At 43.7% G+C, this 22,994-nt stretch overlaps 2 protein-coding genes across 2 annotated transcripts in view; one reads left to right on the forward strand and one right to left on the reverse strand.

Moving 5' to 3' along the window:
• Nucleotides 1-2,410: 2,410 nt before the first annotated feature.
• On the forward strand, nucleotides 2,411-8,450 carry LOC144101663 (uncharacterized). The gene is made up of 4 exons (XM_077634799.1): nucleotides 2,411-2,652; nucleotides 4,532-4,573; nucleotides 7,274-7,294; nucleotides 8,038-8,450. Exons 1-4 carry the CDS (start codon nucleotides 2,598-2,600, stop codon nucleotides 8,448-8,450), a joined length of 531 nt encoding a protein of 176 aa, XP_077490925.1. The 5' UTR covers nucleotides 2,411-2,597.
• An 8,946-nt stretch (nucleotides 8,451-17,396) lies between these two features.
• The window catches only part of LOC144100831 (uncharacterized), a 45,403-nt gene continuing 39,805 nt past the window's right edge, over nucleotides 17,397-22,994 (reverse strand). Inside the window, exons 2-3 of the mRNA XM_077633718.1 lie at nucleotides 19,714-19,801; nucleotides 17,397-18,315 (exon numbers count right to left, since the gene is read on the reverse strand). Coding sequence (XP_077489844.1) covers nucleotides 17,627-18,315; nucleotides 19,714-19,777 — 753 coding nt within the window. The 5' untranslated portion in view covers nucleotides 19,778-19,801 and the 3' untranslated portion in view covers nucleotides 17,397-17,626. The remainder of the gene's footprint in view (nucleotides 18,316-19,713; nucleotides 19,802-22,994) is intronic.

Consider the following 22,994-nt stretch of genomic DNA (forward strand, 5'->3'; position numbering starts at 1 on the left):
GTCCCGTTACGCTATCGCGTTAAAGCCGTAGAATATATTTTTACTGAGCACGAAAGCCAAACACAGTTGCGCATAATGTTGCTATAAAGACATTCGCGAGGTAATAATATTTCGATAAAATGTTTTTGTTAGTTAAGAAAGCTATTGAGGGTGTGTGTGCAGGTCTTGATGCCTTAAGTAGGGGGGTAAGTGTCTTATTTTTCTTCCAAAAGTTGACTCCACGTTCAACAATGCTTGGAGGTAGTTCACGTTAGCACAACTCTTCCCCGGAGACTTCAAAGTGGCATAAGCTCTTTTCAAAACGCTCTGAACTAAAGCACTAACCTAACTTAATGAAACTGAATGTGGATCAGTCACACCCCGTGGAGCAGACAGTCAGTTGGACAACTGCTTTAAAAGCCCGGCTGCGTGAGTCATTTCGTTTGCAAATTCCAAGCCGCCTCTTGGGAACAGCTGGCCATCGGTTGGCTTTTAGCAAGCGGTCTCCTCAGGTAGAATACTTTATAATGTTGAAGAAAAATGTTACGGCACTAGCTTCGCTGCTTCTGTCGGAAAAGTGCAGATATTTACGCCTCAACTAGCGCTGCTTGCGCACACACCAATACACATGTTGTTTATTTATTTATCAATACTACTAATCTTATGAGAGATAATTGAAAGAAGGGTACATAAATGTGTACGAAGATTAATGAAAAGGGTTCGGGTGAGGAAAAAAAAAGTCGCAGTTACAGAGCAGCGTTAATTTGACTTAAAGATGACAAAGAGAAGCACTAAAAATCAATAACACCTCGAAACTAAGGGCTATTGTGCCAGGAATATAAAATATAAGCAACACAGCACACTATGAACTTTCAGGCTGCAATGCACGGCAGGAAAACGTTACGAAAATGAAATACAGATTACGTATGTACATAACATTCATATGTATCGATATGTATGCATAGCAATTATTGCTAAATACATATTTAGCAGTACGCACTTGAAATTTTCAAATAACTGAAAGATTTTCTACTCTTTTTGCATTGCCTTTATTATACATTCTTCCGGCGCAGTAAACAGAGAACAGCCATTCGAAACATGATGCGTCATAAAGAGCTTTGACGGATCTTCGGCCCGTGTGCAGCACATTTGCGTTTCGGCTGGAATGAATGCCATTTCACCCCTTCGTTAGGCCTCCCCTGCTATTCGAAGCTGCAGCCGTAGGCTTAGTTACAAGGAGAACATTATGCAGCCGCAGATGCGAATAACGAGGGCCACCCACATAATACGAATATATTCTGAGCAAGAGAAATAATTGCTCATTTGCAGGTTTCTACTGCATCTATTGCCGGCAGACAAGAGGCAGTATGTATTTCCTTGGGTGCGAAACGCGCCCTATTTGTGAAATAAGCGCGCCTCTTCGATCATAATCTCGGTGGGCCACAGAAGCTGCCAAGCGAGCTAAAGTGGCCAAAGCCATTTAAAAATAGAAATATCAATTAAATACAAGCGCTTCAGTTCGCCAATCTTGCTTCGCGTGACACACGTGTGCCTAAAAGAAAAAAAAAACCGACGATGCCGTACACGTTGCACAGCGATTGTCGAGCTGTACTTTGGCATGAGCCTAGTCAGCGACGGAGGGAGAAACGACACTATGCCACGTCGCATTTTGTTGCAACCTGGCCTTACGAAACGATGGGCTGCATTGTTCGCGGCTGTAAGAGCATTGCCTTCTAATATCGTTAAAAAAAAAAAGGCTGTTTTCACATCATGCAGTGTCTGTGCTTGATGAAAGGTCTATTTCTGAATGAATTTAGGAGCATCTGCTGCGGCGCGCATGTCGTATTACATGTGCGCCTTTGGTGTGGAACCAGAACACACTAGTCTCCTGAGCTCATTACATCTCCGCATAGAGCTGGTGACCGAAGAACGGAGTTTGATCTTGGTTCATACAATGCATTACTGACAGTCCTCATAAATAGTCGCTTGATTTTTGTTTGGTTTGATTTGTGGTAGTTTACCGTCCCAAAGTGGCTCAGGCTTTGAGGGACGCCGTAGTGAAGGGCTCCGGAAATTTCAACCACCTGGTGTTCTTTAATGTGCACTGACATCACAATACACGGGCGTCTAGAATTTCGTCTCCATCAAAATTCGACCGCCACGGCCGGGATCTATCCCGCGTCTCTCGGGTCGACCGCCGTAACCACTGAGCCCCCGCGGGGGCGATCAGTGATTAAGAAGTAATATTAAACACTACTAAAACTGCTATTGAGCACAGCCCGCTGGTCTGCAAAAGCTCGACTGGCGTCTCCTCCTCGACGTCCGCAGAGTCAGCCTGTGTGAACATCTGTTCTCTCTCATCACTAATTTCATGCAAATTGCGCGACCTTTGGGCGTCGGCGCTTTGAACTCACCAGTGACTTCCAGAAGATATTTTATTCACCACAGCGACTATATTTTGCGCTCTTGAAAACTCTACACGACCATTTGCGTCGTAGCTTTCCGGGGAACTGTTTTCACATGTTTCGGAAAAGCATATTTTAAAATTTTCACACTGTTATACATTCAGGACAGCAGCCACTGCGGCGTTCTGAAAATAAAACGGCCCTAACCAAACTATGCAATTGTGGGGACGAGAGGACGCACCTGGGGTAGAGAAGATCTTCAGTCTGGGTAAGTAGCATGGACTTGGTTGTTTAGTATCGATGACCTTAAAATTGAGTTGGCTCGCGTGATAGCCTGAACATATATCAGTGAAAAAACAGTCATCCGGCCTTAGGCTAAGCGCCCCCGCTGCGTAACGTCGAATGTTATGTACGCGCTTGCAGGTGTTGCTCCGCGAGTTGTCTTAATTACTTTTAACTGTGACAGTTTTGATGCATTTTCCTCGATGCCTCCAGTTTTAATCTGATATTCAAGCCGTAGTGTGTCACATGTAGTGCTTCGTTCGTCATACCAGCTTCGAATCAATGCGCCATGCTTGCAGATAAATACGTCACAGCTTTGTAGTTTTCGGAACAAGCTCGTCTTCTTCTTCAGGGAGCCGGTGGGGTGGTGAAAACAGTTATTGCCGAGCAAAACAGGGGGGGGGGGGGGTCAAACCCCCTAACATGACACGAGACAAACCTTAGGGGGTTGCCCGTACAGGGCAAAGGACAGCCCTTGGAGGGCTTTCCGCTTCAGGGCGTCGGTAATTATCCGGCGCTGGTCAGCAGCAGCGGAGCTGGCCAGGTGAGTCTCCCAGTATGACTCCGCCGTGGTTGGGGATGGAGGGTGTGGGAAGGCAGGACATGTGAGGAGGACGTGAAGGAAGTCTCCCGGTTTCCCACAGAGCTTACAAGAAGAAAGGAATTGATCGGGGTAGCGGACATGAAGGAGAATAGGGTAGGGAGCAGTTCGGGTCTGGAGTCGGCGCCAGTGGGAGGCCTGGGTTAAGGTTAGGGAGGGAGCCGGCGGTGCGTAAACGCGCCGGGTATCTCGGTAGTAAGTAAGAATACCTTTGAACGTAAGCAGATGCTCCTGGGGTGGTGGAGGAGGTCCAACTCCGGCCCGGAAAGTGAGACCTCGGGCGAGGGAGTGGACCTCCTCGTTACCCGGGAGGCTTGCGCGTGCGGGGGTCCAGATAAGAAGCCGAGCTGGCTCCGAAGCGTTGAGGTTTGATTGAAGAAGTGTCATAGTTTACTATAACTTATCAAACCAAACCGGACAGGCAATCTGTCGAAATTTCTAATTCTCAGCTTTTTAGTAAGCTCTGCTTAATATGCATATGTTTCAGTCAGCGAATAGACTTCGTTAAAATGGCGCACTGCACAGGACAGAGCGCATAAGCATGCCCAACAATTCTGGACAAAAGCAGCTTTGAGCGGGAAAGAGTTTATGCACGCAATTCTTTCATATTTTGTAAGATTTCAATATAAAAATCAATATATCCTGAGATCTCCAATCGGCAAGCTTTCTTTTTTTTATATTAACGTTATTGCTATCTTCAAAAGCGTTCCCCATTGGTTTTCTATGGCAGCCTTGGCTGCTCGGTATGAGCGATGAAAGCACTATAAAAGAAAGATTTTGCTACATATCGGCAGTATGGCCCATCATCTTCAATCTTTTTCTGCCAGTACCTGACAGTTCAATATTCAAAATTTTTCTCCAAGAAAGTTGGACACGACTTGCGCAAAGGGCTCAAATGGCATGCTGCTCTGAAAAACAAAATGCGATCTTGCCGCAACTGCTAAGTTCTAAAATAAATGCCTGCGCACGAGTAGAACCACACAGTCTAAGAAACCAAGAGGTGTACGCACCCAGAAGCGACGAGGCTGTATGACGTATGACAAATATGTAATAGTATAAAATTTGATTTTATTCTCAAGTGTTAAATCACAACGGATACTTTATTACGTAAAGGGAAATGAAGAGCTAGCACTTCCATCTAGGGCTAAGGATCGGCAGAGTTTTGTACACCAATTTCCTGCGCTTTCTGTATGATTGAAAAATAAAAAAGGGCAACGAGACATGTGTCGTGCATTTTGACATTTCCCCTTTTTTGTTATTTTAGGATTGAACATTTCGGCCTGCATCCTAATAATAATCCTTGCAGGTAAGAGTTTATTCGCATTCCCTGACGCCTGTGAGCATCACGCGCCATGGGCTAACCTTTGCTATATGCGGCGTAATGTAAATAGCTCATCCTCAAATACTAAAATTTAGAATATCTAATATCCTTCCGACCAAAGCTAGCACGCGTGTCAGCTATCTAGAATCCATCGCAAGCACACCTCACCGCTAACCGTAAAGCCGTTTAAAACCGCGCTGCACGATTTGTCACCTTAACCTACTCCGTACGATCCAGCCTCACTATAATAAAAATTAAGCTTGAACTGCCGTAGCCTGTACTGCGCCGCCTCATATCTCGTTTTAATGCGAAAAAACTCATACGCTCACCAACACCGACCAATAATCTTTTCATGTTTGGATCTTGTGCCGTTACCTTTCAACAGCAACGCCACGTTATGCCAGCAAAGAAATCAAATCAGCATCCAAGACTGGGAGTCGAACTCGTGGCGGCGCGAACAGATTAGCTTCGCTGGCGACTGCGCGCAAGCACAAGGCTATCGCCGCAGTATTTTTTCTTTATTGCATCGAATTAGTACCGAAAAGAAAAGTCTAAGCATGCTTACGCCACAAAACACCCGGCCACCTTACCGCTGCATGAACCCTCTTTCCAAAACATCAAAAGTCTGGGAGGCACACACGTGCATCTAGATAGGGGAGCCAGCTAGCCGGCTCTTGCAGGGCAGCATATACTCCCCGCACCAAAGCGCATTGTTCACGAAACAAACCTTTCGACGACCGTGGTGATTCGGCGTGGCGGTCCATCATGCGCCTCTTCCAGAGACTAAATGGTCCCAGCAACATAAATAGATCATATGACGCAACACAGTTTTCTCCACAGGCAAAAAACGAATACTGTAGGGTGTGATGTCAATGTACTTCTTAATTGTTCGTTGTAATATATCCCAGAACACAGTATCAATGCACAGAATCAAACAATGATCACTTGCCTCTGGTGTATTGCACAGGCGACAATTCACCGTCCATGGCGCAAGCATCCCCTTAGCATGAAGCCATGCCTTCACAGGCAGTGTTGACGTGTGCAGCTTAAAAAAAGAATGTTTTCGCGGCAGAAGAAATGCACATTCGCCTAACACGTTTTAAAACAGTGGTGTCAAGGAGCTCCAGAAAAGGTTGCCGATACAACGGCACAGGGAACAAATACTCTGTAAGTGGCTGAGTCAGCTGCCTTCTGGAGATGCTATGCAGGTAGTCTAAAGAAAAGCGCACAGTGAGGAAATTGAAGGTGTCAGCAACTCCCCTAAGGAATCCCCATAAAGGCCCCTCACGACTGTGTCCAGTCGGTGCGAATAGGACAGGTAAATGAGCACTGAGACGCCTAATGAGCATAGCTGCTAAAAAATGGTGCTTTGATGATTTGAAAAAGAGAAAAAAACGCGAAACAAGCTGATGCACAAATAAGTGATCGAGGCCGAACTAGACAATCGCCGCATCCGAAATCGCCTCATGTTATACGGTAACCCACCCTCGCGCTGTGCATTGCGCACCGTCTTCTTCGTCCACTAATGCTGCCCACACTTTCGATCTATAATCTGTTTAACCAAGTCAAAACCCTGACACTTTTTTGCCTTCGAAACGTTTTGTCTTAACAACACCTCTTTGACGATCTGCCCGTTTAAATCACACCCACTCGTTAGCACACCTTCCCACCCACACCCTAGCTATGAACTGTAGCTCATTCTTCCATCCCGTAACAACATTATGCAATTCCCTGCCTCAAAGCATAATCACGTGCACGAACAGAACAACATTCCACGAAACTAAGAAGTCAGTTTAGCCAATACGGTACCCCCTGAACAAACTGCACTTACAGCCTTCTTTTCTGTATTGTGTTCTTTGTTTGCGTGTTCACTGTTAATTATCTTATTGGGCTCCAGCTGAAATGTATATGTTATTCACGACATCGTAATAATACTTTCCAGGGGACATTGTTTGCTCTATTTTTACGTTTCCGTAGTTAATTTTTACATCTAATGGTCTAGCTTTCTTGTGCGTTATATTTGCTAATTTTTTGTCACACGCTATATATGCTAATCTGCCTCGCCTTATGAAATGCTTTCGGGTCATTAAGGTGAAAATGAATGCAATTAAATGTAGTAATGAAACATATGCCCGCTCTTCCCGTTTTTTATATACGACATACGCCTACTTTTATATGCAGGCTAGTGTGACATGCGTCAAACAATGCTTAAAATACATACAAAAAGTCAGATCTTTATTCCGATGAATTTTAATAAATCTTGACGGTTAACAAATTTTGGTCCTTGAAATGAGACTGGCATTCATATGAGCTGCAAGCATAGATTGACACACGGGCATTAAAGAAGGTGACAAATAGCTAAAAGGGCGCTGATGCATTGGTGCATGATGTACGAGGTCTGTGGATACAACGAAGAACTTTACATATTTATGTCGCGAGTCGTAGAACCACATTATTTTAAACGAAGTGTGGAAATAAGAAATACAGCGGGAATGGCAAAGTGTGGTTGTTGACTGTCTCGGGCGCTTCCGCACAATACGTGTGGTCTTAAAGTTACGCTAGATCATTAATAAAGAAACGCTAACTTTACTTTCAAGTTGGAATTCAGCCTGTTCTTAAACCAAAGCTTTACTTGAAGTTCCACTGCAAGAACATTTACACTCAAAAATAAGTTTTGTATTTCAGGAGTGCAGGCGTCTCAAAAAGGTAATATTTTTTCTTTGCCTCTCTCACTTTATATGTACGTTAAGAGATGCATGCCTTTGGCTATAGCTCCAACAGAAATTATAAATAAAGTTAAAGACGAATGAAGGAGTAAGAATGCACCACACTTCCGGAAAAAATTCTGTAGGCGAAAATAGCGTAAGAACGCGTAGTTAGGCTTATAATGGTGTTGAACTGCCTTTATCCTTGTCATTTTACTTTATTTAACGAGAGAGCTATTATTATTGCTGCTAGTTCCAAAAACTTTTTCAGATACAAGTTATAAAAGTTTGATGATTATGTTACAGAGAGAGTAAGTTAATTATAAATTGAGACACTAGTATATTTGAAAGTTTTATACATGTTAACATTCAGACCGCCTTCATGTAGCTGATGTGGGAATTTTTCTGGTTCACACGAGAATCTGTGTTGAAGAGGAAATCAGGCTCACTATAATGTGCATCTGGAATAGCAGGAAGAACGAAGGCCTTTTTGGCCTAAATACAAATAGAAACAACTTGTACGCTTAGCGCAGCTATTGGTTGCACCTTGTGTTTTACAAAATGGAGGAACTGTCGGGCGCGCAACTGCAAAAACAGTGGAGCTCTATAGGCTGTTTTCTCTTTGTCATATTAAAAATATAGAAAAGGCACACTCTGTCTGCCTTTTTTTCTACAGAAATTGAAGCCTTTGTAAGTCATATACTTTGAGCCTTCTAACGGCCGCCTAATGCTTCTTTTCTAAAGCGCACGATCCGGTTAAAAAGGACTGCCGCTACCACCAAATGCTCAACCATACTGTGCGGGCCCTGCACCGTGTAAAGCTGGAGGATGTGTTCTTCGAAATACAAAACCCAAATGACACCTCCGAACCTCCTTATACATTCAACTTGACCAAGGGAAGACTTACCATTAGGTGCCGTCACGAATTATTAGGGTACTCCAAATGTTGTGGCTTCCACTGCGGGAGCCACAATGGAAGTGACTACTGCTTTCTTCCAATTGGAGGATCGTATGCCACGTACGTTGGATACGCGTGCAGTCCATCAGGCTCTCAGCAGGGCTTCAGCGTTGTTATATTCCTTTTAGAAGCTTTTGAGGAAGAATATTCTACAGGTTTTTTTGTTATTTGGGAAAAAAATGGAAATACAAGTGAGTAGCCTCTTGATTTATGCCCTCTCAAACCGGTTAGTTCAAAGTGAGCATTCTGGTGTCCTTTATTGTTTCCCAACGTATTTTTATGCTTTCCACCTCAAAACGGCGATTTAAGCTTGCTATTTTCGTTTCATAATAGTAGCTGCTTTCTGAAATAACCGAGTCTATAATCTACGAAGCGCTAACGACAACACATGTTGAATTACGCCACCCAAGAAGCGTATACCTCAAGAATCATAAATTCATAAAATAAGTTAACACACTTTTCTGGAAGTGCAGTGTCAAGTAAGAAAATTTTAACAAGTGACGGACGACCAACGCGGCGACAAAAATTTACATGAACGCTTAATTACGTAGTGTGTAGGCAATGCGTTAGTATTAGAAGCTGTCGATGCTTTACCTGATGTGACGTCACTTCCGTTCTAATGGCGTCACTTTGGGTTCGGGGATGTCACTTGCGTCCTGCCAATAGGAATTTTCCGCTCTGGTGACGGCAAAAAATTAACACGCAGAAATATTCGTTTTAGGCACTTCGATATCTCTTAACTGCCGGAAGGCGAAAGCCGTTTGCGACTCATTGCACTGATTTGAATTTTCCGCGCTTGAATTCATTTCACGACAGAGTAGAAGAGCAGCTGGCACGAGCGTGGCAGGAAGGTCACGTGACATTAACAGGTCACGTGAGATCACGACGCGCTGCGCCGTGATGTCACGTGATAGGACCTAGGTCACGTGACCTAAAATGTAACGAACGGACGCGAGTATGAGCCATTAAAGGCTATCGCCTTAGAACCAAAGAAATATTCAACACTCTGGGAAGGGAGCAGCAGTTTACAATTGGTAGCGAGGTTCTGGAAGTGGTAAGGGAATACGTCTACTTAGGGTAGGCAGTGACCGGAGATCCGGATTACAATTGTGATCCGGATCCCTGCCTTCTCAGCCCTTATAAGAAGGCATCGCGAAGTCAAAACCAGAAACACTTGCAAGTCACGAAGGATGCCTATATACATCAAACGAAATCGTGACTTGTTGGCTCCACACACGTTTAAACCTGCGCATAGGGCACATTGACCTGTTTTCAAAGACTTCACTACGCCCCACCATTTCCTTGGTTGTAGTTGTTTTTGTTTTCTGATGTACCTTTCACCAATAAGTAGTTGCCACGGAAATTCCTCTTCCACTTCCATGTCATAGCCGTTTTTGCCATGATGAACTGCAATAACGTGGAGGAATAACTCTGAAAAGCAATAGCACGCCGGGGGAACAGTGGTTGAACTAGGCAACGACGACTAGGCTTCAGTGCGCTATTAAAGCGCCCCTACTGGCGAAATTTGTAGTTAGAACTAATAAAAAATTGAGCATAAAAGTTCACAAAGAAATATTTATAGCCGATAAAGAGATATGAAAAACTACATGTCAAACGTTCGCATCTGGCATTTTTAAATGCCAGGAGGAGCGCCTTTTAGGGCCATGTTTAAGTGGCTTGGAGCGATCTTCCGCTCATACTGTTAGACAGTGTTGGCACTTACAGTGCGTGTTATTTTTGGCACTAGTATAAAGTTTTTGGCAGATTTACCCTACCATCTATCTTAGATACCGCACTAGACCTGACAACACAAAACAAAACGAACAAGATTTGAAGGGTAGCCTCAGTCGTCTAGTAAACGTTCGAAAGACTTGCCTTCGTCGGTCCTATTGCCGAAAGGTTGTTTAGCGGGCTGAGGTTCCCTCTCAACCCTTATTCACTTTGTTCTGTGTTGTCAAAAATCTCCTATTCCGGCCTTCTCTCTGCCGTGGAAGGTAGCGCTTGCGCATTCGTGTGAACAAAAATAATTTTCCCAAAGCACAATGGGCATATCCCTAGAAAATTTAAGCAGTTGGCGTTTGCAATTTTTTTCAACAGAAAGTAATTATAGGTCTATTTTCTAATTATTCGAGGAAATAATTGGTATTAAGTTCTTGCAGTACTAGCCTCTCTAAACTGTCAGTTATGCGGAGTTTTTTATCATTGTTAAATCGGATCTGTCTGATTACCAGGTAACAGTATCAACCTGATGGCGAGGTATGGGGAAAGTATAGGCGCTATTTGTGGCACAGTTCGCGACAGCTTTGTCGTCATTCCCCATATTTTCCTTTTCATTCGTATTTCATCTTATAGCATGCGATAGCATGTCCAAAGGAAGACAAGTTCTCTTGTCGAAACGTTGGCAAGCAGCCTGAGATTTTCCCTCCTTTGGTCACTTTGTGATTAGCATCCATACAGTTTATCATCACGTTTCACATACTAGTTCTGGTAGACTCTTTTTAGGCACGTTATTCGCCGTGTACAGGCGAATTCTAGTTACAACAAAATAACATTGCTGTGCCCTAGAGATTTGAACATCTGCCTTGTTTGTGAGCTGTGCTGGGTGTGCTCCCCAATTCCGTAGGGTACCCACCAGTTTTCGCAACGGGAATAATGCAATAGAATTTTGCTGTGCACAAGGGTAACACAGCACATATGCCAGTCCGGCCACAGCCTCAAAGAGCGTGGCTGGAAGTTCCTGGCAGTCAGGCTACAGAAAAAGTGCATAAAACTGCATAAACTATCTTTACGCTTGCCAGGCGTTCTGCTCCTCGGCGTTAAAATGCTTGAAGAAAGTTTTTGTTTTTGGCCCCCACCACCTGCAGATCAAACAGCCACTGCGCTCTTTAGGCAAGGCTGTCCTTGCGTCTTTAAAATTAAATAATCGTCACGTAGCAAAAAAAAAAAATAGCGTTGATTCAATCCTGAATCGTGCATATGAAAAAACTCTAAAAAGCTATTTTTTTGCTTTTTTCCTTAGCTTCCAACCCTATCACGAAATTTCTTTTTCAACTCGTAAGCCGAATTTCAATGCGCAGTGCAACTTTAGCCCGTTCCTTGAAAACTAAAATTCATAAGTTTTCTCGCTTTAGGCGCATAAAAACGAGTCATTATCATAGCCACAGGCATCACCAGCTAGGTTGAAGACACTGCAAGCCCAAAACAAATGCTGCTCCCGAAGATCATTGGTTGGCCATTTTATGCTCCTGCGTTCGCCACTGTGGTGGGCAGCGGTACCTCCTGGAGTGCCGTCAGCAACACTCATTTGTATCAGCTATCTTGGAATACTTTTTCTTACAGCAAGAGATCATCGGTAATCAGTGCTCCAGACTACATGTGCTGCATAAGTTCAAATCTTTCCTTTTGATTTCAACTAGGATACCGATAATTCCTGTTCGCTGCGCATTCCGCAGTTTGATTTCTTTGGCTGACCGTTACAGGCACAGTTATTGTCACGAAGTGGTGACTGCAGTCCGGAGAGCAGAAAGGCTGTGCAAAATTCAGAGGGGCACTTTGTTGACCTAAAGTGCGGTGAGGCGAAAGCCTTTAGCGCGGTTTTCCCTATTGTGTCACTGATGTGTGGTTAAGATGTTAATGAAGTACACAATTGTTTCTGAATCTTAAATGCTGGAGACACCATAGGGCGTTTGGGAGGCATCCGTCTGACTCGCCGCCTTTCCGCAAACACTCTCCAGCGTCCTAGACAACGAGAACTACATATGCGTTGGCAGGAAGTAGCGTAGTTGTTAGCACGTTCGGCTGCGGAACGGAAGGATGGTGGTTCGTATCCCATCGTGCACAAGGAGTTTTTTTCTTATTGAGTTGCTGGATGTATTGGACGCAGGACGGACGGGAGAATGAGCCATTAAAGGCTTTCGCCTTGAAATGGAGTCTCAACGAAACTCTTTACTTGGGCTGACTTGCGCCCACAATGGACTGAATCCCTCGGCGGCGGCGTAGCAACAAGCGTGCTCGGCGTTCGTCGAACAGATTGCCCGGCGCTCTCGGCCGCGCTCAATTTAAGACTCATAGCGCACTTTCGAGATAAAAAGTGTAGAGTTACTAAAATATTCTGAAACACCGTAGAATCAGCTCCGCCTGAATGCGATCGATCGAGATAAATCTGGTCGCGTCTTGCAGCCACAAACAAAGCGATAAAGCGTCGGGCCCGCACCTTTGAAGAATGAACAAACAAGCCCTGAAAGATTCACGGCATTATTCTCTTCATGGACCGATGCAATCTCGTTTACCTCTGTTATGTGTAAAAGAAAAATAGTAGATAATGATGCTCGAAAAAAGACTAGTTATATAATTATAACGCCGCATTTAACGATACTTGTCTGGTCAGTAGTGCTGAAAACTAACGGGCTGCAGACGATGATATCGGGCTGATTAAGTTGAGTCTTTGCTATGATTTACGAACATTTCCACATTTCAGACAACTTCGAAACATCTGTTACGACCTCTGAAGCGGAGGTGATGACATTTCCACATCTCATGTCTCTGGAGATGTTTAGAGATAAATATGAGCTCGCCGAATACATGTGGTACTGGTTCACCGAGAGAGTACTGGAACTGGCCGGGCCAAATATAATAGAAGTAATGGAGTCCAGGTACAGAAACCGTATTAAATTAGTGCTGAATGCTCCGTGATCTGAGTTTGTAAATGCACCCATTCCACTTCTGAACGAAAGAAATGATAGATAATAAAGAATGGCCTTTTATTTCTTGTATACAATGTGCCAACCGTAGGCATCCGATTTTACTTTTTAGCTGTTTTACAAATTTGGCCTCTTTATGCCCAATAACTGACTATGAGGTGTGAGATATCAAAGAAGTAGAAATTACCGTTTGTACATACAGTAGTTTAATAAAGGTTTACTTTCTCTGAAGGTCTCTTGTGATTGTCGTGTGATATAGTCGGTCAAAAGTGCAAAAACCTTCAAGCGAGCACTATTTTGTCTCCTTGCACTTAACCAAGAAGAGAACCTGACTTCTGTTTTGTTGCGCTTATTCATCTGAGAACCGAGATGAGCAGACAGTAAAGAGTGGGTTCTTGAGAGCTGTAGAAACTAAAAGGTAGTAATGTAGGGAAGATAGAAATAAAGCATTGTAAGTCATTAGTTTAAATTACTTTGGAAGGGAATAACTGGGGACATCCGACATTTCGTGACAGAACTTAGTGTTTGCAATAACTTATTCATGTGATCGTTCTATTGTAGGTACTCTCAAAAATAAACAGCGAGCACCTTAACACGTGGAAGAATATCTATTCTAGAATTTCTACACGCGATATCATGTTTAGCATCAATACGTCAGCCTTTTGAATGAAATATCACAGTCTGTTTTTAAAGCTTTTATTTTTAAGTGGTTTGGTTTTTATCGGGTGTAACGTCCCAGAGCGACTCGGGCTCTGAGGGACGCCGTAGTGGAGGGTTCCGAAATTTCGACCACCTGGAGATTCTTTAATGTGCACTGACATCACACAGCACACGGGCGTCTTAGCGTTTCGCCTCCATCGAAACGCGGCCGCCGCGGGCGACATGCAACCCGCGTTTTTAAGTGGTTGGCGCTAGTTCAGGTGTCAAGGTATTAAATCAGTTTCACAACGTGATGAGACAACATACTCGTTATCATACGCGTATATGAGTAGTTTATGGTGGCCACAAATATAGGTTATGACATTTATATAGAAACTAAAAAGTAATAGAGCTGGAATGCTTCATTGGGGCATACCCGCAATTATTCATTTTTTACGAATGTCAAGTAATTTGCTTAAGCAGACTGTATTATATTCAAAATATATATATTTTTAAAACTTTCAGGAGATACCAGAAAGAAGGAAAGCCTTTAAGTAAGGATAACTTTAAGGAAAGACCATGGATGACGTAAGAGTTTAACGTTTCTAGAAAATTGAATGCCTGATGCAATAAAATGCCTGAGTGAGATCGGCAAAAATACCAACAAAAAGCGGCCATTGTAGTATTAAGGTTCGAAAATATTGGACAGACTTCAGCTGTATCCATCGGCTCTAAGAATAAATTGTTCAAATTTCCTGGCCCTAATATACCTCAATATCTGTGTAATACTGGGCCAAAGTCTCGATGTGCAAAATAGCCAATAAATGAATCGACCATTTTTGTCCGCTCAACACCTGTCCATCCTGTAGAATTTTTGAGGTTAACTTCCTTTTTTCACTAATTACCTTCAGTGAATAACTTGTTCCACATGGCGTCTGAACGTGCTAAACAAGAAAAGAAAGAGCTAAAAATAGTACGTTTCCTTTAACGTCTTGTTTGCCCATAAATTGCGAGATGATTTGAATTGAGCAAGATCTGTTTCCTCTCAGTTCCGCATAAATTTTTAAAGCAGACAGTTTTTCTATTCTAAAACATAGCAGCGCGCACTTTGACAGGGACTACGAGGAAGACACGACACAGACGAGCGCTGACTTGCAACTGATGTTTATTGCTAGGAACGTGACGGCGAGTTTACCTACAAAAACGACGAGTTTGCATCGGGTCATGCATAGCTCCAGTGCTTAGTGACTTGTTAGCACAAAAGGGTAGAAGGCTTCAAGAAAAATTCATAGGTTCTAAGGTTGTGCAGTGTTTTCGCTACGTTGATGACTTTCTTGTTCTTACAGACACAAGTGTAGAAAAATTTGACGCAGTCTTTACGCAGATCAAAGCTACCTTTGTTCAGTGCTTCCATCCCCTCATACTAACTACTGAAGTGCCAGAGAATCATGTCATCCGATTTTTAGATATCAAACTCGTATTAATGCACCTTCACACGTGTTGGTCTTACGAGCCACGAAGCAGCAAGTCATTGCTCCCCTTTACGTCATCTCATTCTAAGCTGGTTAAACGTGCCGTAGCGAAATCATGCTTTCACAATGCGCTCAACAAATTTTGCATGCACTCCATGCAAGATAGCTTATTTCACCAAACTGATCGGCTCATAAAGGCTGGTTATCCCAAGCAGCTTCTAGTGTCAGTGTCAGAATCTATTCTCAGTAGTTTGAGCAAAAACAGAAAAAGGGAACGGGTAGACTCGTTGACGCGAAAGGAAAAAAAAACACTGCTGTGCCTTACATTCATCATTTCTCCCACAGACCAAAAAAATATAGCAAATAGAGCACGTGTTAAAGTCATTTTTTCGGCTCCGGATAAGCTTGGGAAGATGCGCAAAATGGTTAATACCGGTTTCGTTCCTAGAGAGTGCGACATCAATCATGAAAATCAATTCGTATTCTGTGAAGAAGGTGTAGTTTATGCCATTTCCTTGACATGTGGCAAGCTCTATGTGGGTCTGACGGGGAGATGCCTTAATGAACGCCTGAAGGAGCACAGCAACAATGTGCATAACACTGTAAAAGGGCATCTCGGCATCCACTGCAGAGACTGTGACAGCAAAACTTGCCACCCTGACTTCACTCGCACACAGTTTTAAGCGAGCACAGTAACCAACTAACACGTGAAATAATTGAAGCAGCGCACATCGCCTGGTCAAAAGACGCCTGCGTCAGCAGCCCCGCTTTATCGATTGGTTCCAAAGAACGGGGGAAATGATGATCTTAGTTATCGTCCTTGGTCAGTGCAGCATGTATGAATGACTTGAATCTATGAATGGGTGTGTGTTTTCTTCTTTTTGTTGGAACTGTATATATGCCTCGTTCCTAGCAATTGACAGATAACTTTTATCACTTTTTATAACCTGTAAGAAGAGACCAGAAGGAAAGACTTTAAGGAAAGACTTATTTAAGCCCACCTCACATGTAATGGCCCTTTTGGGTCCTTGAAGTACCAGTAAATAAATAAGAAAATACCAGTAAATGGTCGCTGACACAATGCTCAAGCACATAACTTTTTATGAGAGATGGATTCCTATTTGAAATAGAGATCTAAGATAGTTTCTGAGTAAAGGGTGATTCACGTGGAAGAACTTAACACGGCGCAACGGACGAAGGAGAAGCGAGCAGTCGTCAACTAGCTTTACCTTCGTTCGATGCGCTGTATTTTTTGAAGTATGTTGCACCAACTAGCTCAACTCTCCGTTTTTTTTTGAAGAAACTATCGAATTGGCACAGCCGTAACACGACAGCACATTTCTAAATTCAATTTGTTGTGCACTATTAGTCAACACTAAGGACGGCATCGAGAATGATATGATTTTCATTAACAACCGACAAAATCTCTTCAATAAAGTCAACGAAATTTCGCATACAACGCCCCGGAGGACGGTAACAGACAGCAATGGGCCTGCATCTCTGCGCACACAACCTCGTAACTACTGGTTATACAAGAAAAAGTGGAGGGGACACTTAAACTCCGGCTTAAGGGTGTGACACGACAGCGTTAACGGGTTATTGCACGCATATTTGAAATTGGTACTTCTGTACTTTAGATTAATATATCGCTACGAGTGGTCATACCACTCCTGCCTTACAAGAATTTCTTTACACAATCGATAGACTGCACATAGACTTCTGTCTATAAAGTCTATAGACTCTCAATAGACAAACCTCATTACAATAATCTATAGGCAATAAAAATCCTAGAGACAGTCTATAGACACTGTACACTTTTCGTATACTCTTTCTATAGACAGTCAACAAACTGAATAAACAAAAAGACATATGTAATAACTGTAGGAAGGCAATAGAGTCTGCAAGAAGTCTCTAGACTGTCTATAGACCATTTTTATAAGGGCTGGAGCTACGGTGAAGGGTTTAAGCGAGGCGCCACTGCCCGGCAGGTTGCTGTTTCATACAGCCACTGGTAGGGCAGAAGAGCAGGGCTTGTGAGACCCGAGTTGCTCTTCCCGAACAATCTCTCGCAACCAATCATTAATTTAACTGCCACCTTCCACGGTGGGCAGGTTTTGATGACGTCACATGGTCTCGTGAGCTAGGTGGAAGATGGGCCAACCAGTTTATCGCTCACAACACAGCCGCCAACGACGACGACACCGTCGATGACGCCGGATTTTCTGTAGAACGGGAACATTAATGCTCTGGGTTTAAAATATAAAACACTTGAAAAATTGTTGGCAAGGAATCATTCAGGCGGGAAGTTCAAAGGGTGGTATCCTTGCCTTCTTGTTAACGTGCCCGATATAATGTAACGATAAAGACAAGGCTTTCTGAATGTACTAGCGGTGCTTTATTTAGCTTCCGGAGTGAATATCTTGGTTAATCGTCAGAAAGCTACAGCGTCGAAAACAGGCGTTGCCCGGACATTCAGGCTGAAGCTGAGACTTGGGGATTCACGGGCCAACGATGAGGTTTGGTCGGTTGGAAAGGCAACGACTGAGGCGGAGGAAACAACTGTGTTACAGGCTGTGAAAAGGTTGAGGAAAAGGCTGAGGGACGGGCTGAGGGTAAGACTCCGGGAACTGCGGAGGATAGGGCTGAGGCGGTGGCTGAGGGAAGAAGGGTTGTTGTGGCTGAGGATAAGGCTGTGGATAAGGCTGAGGAAGCTTTTGCGGATAGGGATGAGGCAGTGGCTGTGGGAATGGCTGAGGGTATGGTTGAGGCTGAGGAAACGGTCCAGGCAGTGGCTGAGGAAAAGGCTGGGGCCCAGGGAATGGTCCAGGAAGTGACTGAGGGAAAGGTTGGGGTTGAGAGTACGGTCCAGGGAAAGGCTGAGGAAAAGGTTGGGGCTGAGAGAACTGTCCAGGAAATGGCTGAGGATAGGCCTGAAGGAATGGTCCAGGCGACGGCTGAGGGAAAGGTTGGGGCTGCGGGAATGGTTGAGGAATGCCCGGAGGGTAAGGCTGTGGCTGTGAGAAAGGTAAACGAAAGGCCTTAGGCAATGGCTGAATTATGGGCTGAGTGAACTGCCCAAGAGGGAGAAGATAATGGGCGCCGTCGGGTAAAGGCTGAAACAAGGGCTTGGACTGGGGTTGCGACAAGGATTTAGGCGCAATTTTTGGCAATGAAGAATTAGAAGGCCTCCTTTGCGCAGTGTGGTTGGCAAGTGGCAGGATCCGCTTTGCTGCAGGCGTTGTCGTCACAGGGTCTGGACAAGAAAGTGAAAATTGACTCGTCGCTGAGCCCCTAGGAACCATCCTGCTTCACTGAGCAGTGCCAATAAGCGAGATTTAAAGTTACGAGGCGTTGCAGTTTCTAAGCACTTTAAATGTTATTAGCGTACTTAAAACTTTCATTCATGAATTGGAGAAAAAAAATTTAGCACCAAACCATGCACACCACAAAAAAGAACGAAGACGAGACACAAGCACACCAAAAAGAGATATTAATGAACTTTCATTCAGTACAGAAGTCACGTAGCGCGGTGAATGGGAATTAATTTACTTAAACATAAGGAAGGTCAGCGCGTTTGATTTTGTATATTGTTACACACCACACAGCTTACGAAACAAAAAAATATTTCTTGAAGGATGGACGAGCTGTTTGAACTTTGCGTTCTCTGAGAGGTGCTATGCTTCCTATTTCGGCTCTGTAATGACGGCAGAAATGTTCGTGTTTGCGAGTAGTTTTTAATAGCTACTAATGAAGCCATTCATTAGAGAGTATTGGCACGGTGTTAAAGTATGTTGTAAACAGCACAAAGCAACCAAAATAATGTTCGCTTCATCTGAAGTCTCTCATAGAACGGTTTCAGGTCACGCCAATTCGCCGAGGTTTCGAACAGTGATTTTTGCGGTCGTTTAAAAGAACTAATTTTAAAATTGCAGAAAGAAAACGGTGCAAGATTTCATATGTAAGACAGAAAAAGTATGCCAAGTTCTGACTTCTTTCCAGACAGTTGAGTTCGTTCAGTGACCAAAACTTGCACTTTCACTCGTTGAGGCAGTTTTATCCCAATGCATGCAACTCGTTTAACAGGGCGACCAAGCTTGGCCAAAATCTGGAGCGGCGCCAACGCGCTCCAGTGACACGTTCTTGCCCTGCATCTTCAAGGCGGACAGATACGCGGAAAGTTGGGTAAGGAAACGGAAAGCATGAAACGAGCGAGCAAACAAAGAAAAAAATTGAGCATGCAATGCAAATGAGCATACAAGCAAACAGAAATTGACCAAATAATGGTTGTAAAATTATTGAACACTTACTCGGTTCTCTGTGCCTTGTTTAGTTAAGAACGAACAAGAGGTTTTCTTCCTGTAACTTCATTTTATGATGAAATTGTATTTCGCTATCGCTCGTAAATTATGTGCAAACATTATCCACAACAAATGCACACGACACATTGCAGGCAAATATCAGCATAAGAATGTGCGCGGGCTTGGGTTTCTACATAGCTTTAGTAAGCAGTATACCGGAGTTCTTTTTTCTGTGATTAGCATTCGGGTGCTTTTTTGGTGTGAAAAAAATTGTTACAAATTATTTACGCCAAATGCTCTGTACGGACAGATCAAGAGAGGGGCGCGCTGGCCGAAACGTCTTTGCCACTTACGTTTCTTAGCAAGGCCACTCGACACTGCGAGAGCCAACGCTGCGACGATCACGAATATCTTCATGGTGTGTTGTCCTTGGCGCCAGGGCTGTAAATGCAAAGAATGTTATTCACGTGTTTTAAGAAAGTTTTGCCGTTTGATGGGTCTGCATTAACAGGGATGGCTATCCTTTAAAGCGCATGAGTATACTCGTAGATTACCCCGTAGAAAATAAATAATGCACAACACTCCCGGTTCCTACTCTATAAGAATGTTGTGCTTGCGCCCGGGTATAATTATTCGTGTTAAAGCTCGACGAAAGAAGCAACCGATCTTGGTTGTAAAACGGATGAATATAAACGAAAATCTAAGAGCTCAGTTTTTAACTTTCAACACACCAAAAAATTTAGGGCTTTTCAAATGGATTGATGTGGATGAAATGCAATATAAATTTTCTTTCACTTGTCAGTCTATTCCAACCCAGATTATTTTCAAATTCCAATTATAATCCATTCCTGATTCTATTTCAATTTAGAATCTATTCTTATCCTGCAAATCCCAGGTGTAGCCGCCTGACAGGAGGACAAAGGGAGTAGGATGATTGGAAGGTGTGGCAGGTGTGGCCACTTTTCAGGTTTGACGACGGCGGTAGCTGAGACCACCTATTCTTGGCTACCTGCATTACGCGTTATTAGCTGGTACATTTCCCCATTGCATTTCCACTGGGACATCAATAACTGGTAATTTATTCCTTAACGAACGGTTGCTTTTGCAGCCATTAACGTTTGCGCCCGAAAATTTGCTTGAAGCTCCATTTTCTGCGAATTCGGCACGCTCCAACGAACGTGCCCTCCGTTCCTACACATTCATAGAGTTTTGAGCTTCTAACGAGGACAAATGAGATGGTTAATTTAGAATCTTGCTGAATACCTCATAACAGTTTTGTGCGAGGTCAAGTTGAATCAAGAAGATGGAGTCAGCAATTTATACGCAGTTTTCATTCTGTTTCTTGGGCGTTTGGATCCATGTTTGTTTTCGCAAGAAACGAGCGTTCAGTGTAGCTCTTTGTGGGTCGATATTTTCCAAAGCGATGTCATCAGTGACGGTATCCACAATATCCTTGCGAAAGCCACAACACGCGAACCTTTTGCCGAGGCTTTTATTCTCACAGAAATCGTCTATTCGCTGGACTTGACCGCAGCGGTGGCCTAATGGTCTGAGCATCCACCTCGCATGCAGGGGGTGTGGGATTCAATCCCCAGTGCCATCGGGTACCCACTTGTGACACAATGGGTGCAATCTTTCTCTTGGTCTGGTGCTCGGCGTATTTAGGGTGAAATGCTTCGAAATTGGATCTCTGACCACGAATTCAGTACAATAAAAATACCTTGCGTCGTGGCACCCTTTGGCCACAGATGCCCTTGCGATATAAAAATCTATAATCATCATCATCATCATATTTCACTGGACTTAGTCACACTTGCTTCTCCAACGGCGTGGTTAGCGTGGAAAGCTAACAACTCCAAGCCAACATGACAAAGCAAGACATGCGAAGTATTGTTTCACCAGTGTTCCTTGCTACTACACTTTTTACTAGCGCCGGTTAACAACTGTGATAATTCCAGGATTCCAGGTTCGCTTCCGAAAGAAGACTAGCCCAGTAGTGAGTTCGCATTTTGGTGTGTATGCGTGCCAGCTTTAAGTGCTGCTATTACCGCCATATGACAGTAAATATTACAGAGTAGGTGCACATTTACCTGCACTTTTAATGTTTTCGATCTAGGTTAGCTTTTATATTAATTAAATCTCCGGTTTGGTTCAGTGTTTTCGGTGCCTTCATTTTCTAACCGCCAACCCAAAGGTGTTAGAACTTCCACCATGCAAAGTAAAAAGCGCCATAATAACTGCCCCGAGTAAACTGGTGTACTGTGTTGGTTTTTCTATTCTTGCTCCAATTTAACGAAGAAAAGTCGCCTTACCCTTATATAACAAAAATTCTTTGCGCCACGTTTTCAGTCTTGAAATCGTCTCACTGGGGTTAGACATGTTTAGATGGTATAGAAGAATCCAAACTAAGCTTTTCCTTCCAAGGAAATTATTCAAGCGCATCTTTAACGCAGCACCATGAAGCGCGCGTGATGAAAATCCTACAGGTGCACTATTATGCTGGATGAAAGTTTTTATTTTATTTTATAATTACTGCAGTCAACAGGCATGCTTCTTTTTTGCCATAATGTGGCGAACGCGCGTGAAGCAGACGCCAGCTGTAGCGGAGCAGTTTTGACGTTTAACGGAGCGCATGTTTGTTTGTACAGTATACAGTGTCCACGATCTTGCGCCTGCGCGATAAAGCGCGAGTTTATGATGTAACGGATGCTAAACACTTGAAGAAAAAGGGGAAAACTCCGCATGCAGGCGGCCGTGATTTTGCGGTGTCGCGTATTAGGAGAGAAATAAGCGACGAAGAATCACCAGAGGGGCACATCTTTGTTAGACACTTTTAGCAAGTCTTTTTCGCTCGCCGCTACAATTCAAATTACCAGTCAGTAGCCTCGCTGGAGCGGGGACGCACAGATCATATATTAGTTAACCTTTCCTCAGGCACGGTTAAACAGGTCTGCATTCCTTAAGGCAGAAAGACCGCGCCATCTCTTATCTTGTAGTGCCGCCTGAAACCAATAAATTAAGACGATATCACCAACGAAAATTAACACCAGGAAAGAAAAAGAAACGCCTCTAATCAGTTCAATCCTATTTTATGGCCATTTTTTCCTTCTGCACCACGAAACATCAAGATGCGCTCTACCATAACACTGCGCGTAGATTTCAGCACCCTTGGCAACCTTGTTCTGTAGTGGTGGATCCTCGTAATTTTTCAAAAGGTTGTAATGTGACATAAAATTTCGGTTTCCGAAGTTCTTTCTTGGCTCAGTGGCTCCTGGCGCAGTGGTGCAGCGGTAAAGCGATGCGCCACTGCCCAGGTAGGCGGCTCAGTAACCGCTCGCGAACAAGCGAACAATTTTATGGTGTCTGCGATATACTGCGTGGCATATCACTATCGGCCTGAGGCGGGCGCTGGTCAGCTTGCTCCCTGCGTAATCGGTGAAGTATATATGTGAAAAAAAAAACGAACAGAATGCATAAACAAAATCCAAGATTCCCCAGTTAACGATAATCCACAATCACGGCTCACTGCAGGAACGAAAAAAGTAGGACATAAAAGAAAAACTTTCACAGGGACACCTACATAGAATTTCAGCCGGCAGTGCAATAGCATTCGAAGCTGTTAATGCCTTTACCG

Source organism: Amblyomma americanum, chromosome 8 (assembly GCF_052857255.1).
Source record: "Amblyomma americanum isolate KBUSLIRL-KWMA chromosome 8, ASM5285725v1, whole genome shotgun sequence".
NCBI lineage: Eukaryota > Metazoa > Arthropoda > Arachnida > Ixodida > Ixodidae > Amblyomma > Amblyomma americanum.

Coding starts and splice junctions, on each gene's coding strand:
- LOC144101663 (XM_077634799.1), top strand. CDS start 2,598: ATGCAATTGTGGGGACGAGAGGACGCACCTGGGGTAGAGAAGATCTTC. Junction 2,653..4,531: donor AGAGAAGATCTTCAGTCTGG/GTAAGTAGCATG, acceptor TTGTTATTTTAG/GATTGAACATTTCGGCCTGC. Junction 7,295..8,037: donor AGTGCAGGCGTCTCAAAAAG/GTAATATTTTTT, acceptor TCTTTTCTAAAG/CGCACGATCCGGTTAAAAAG.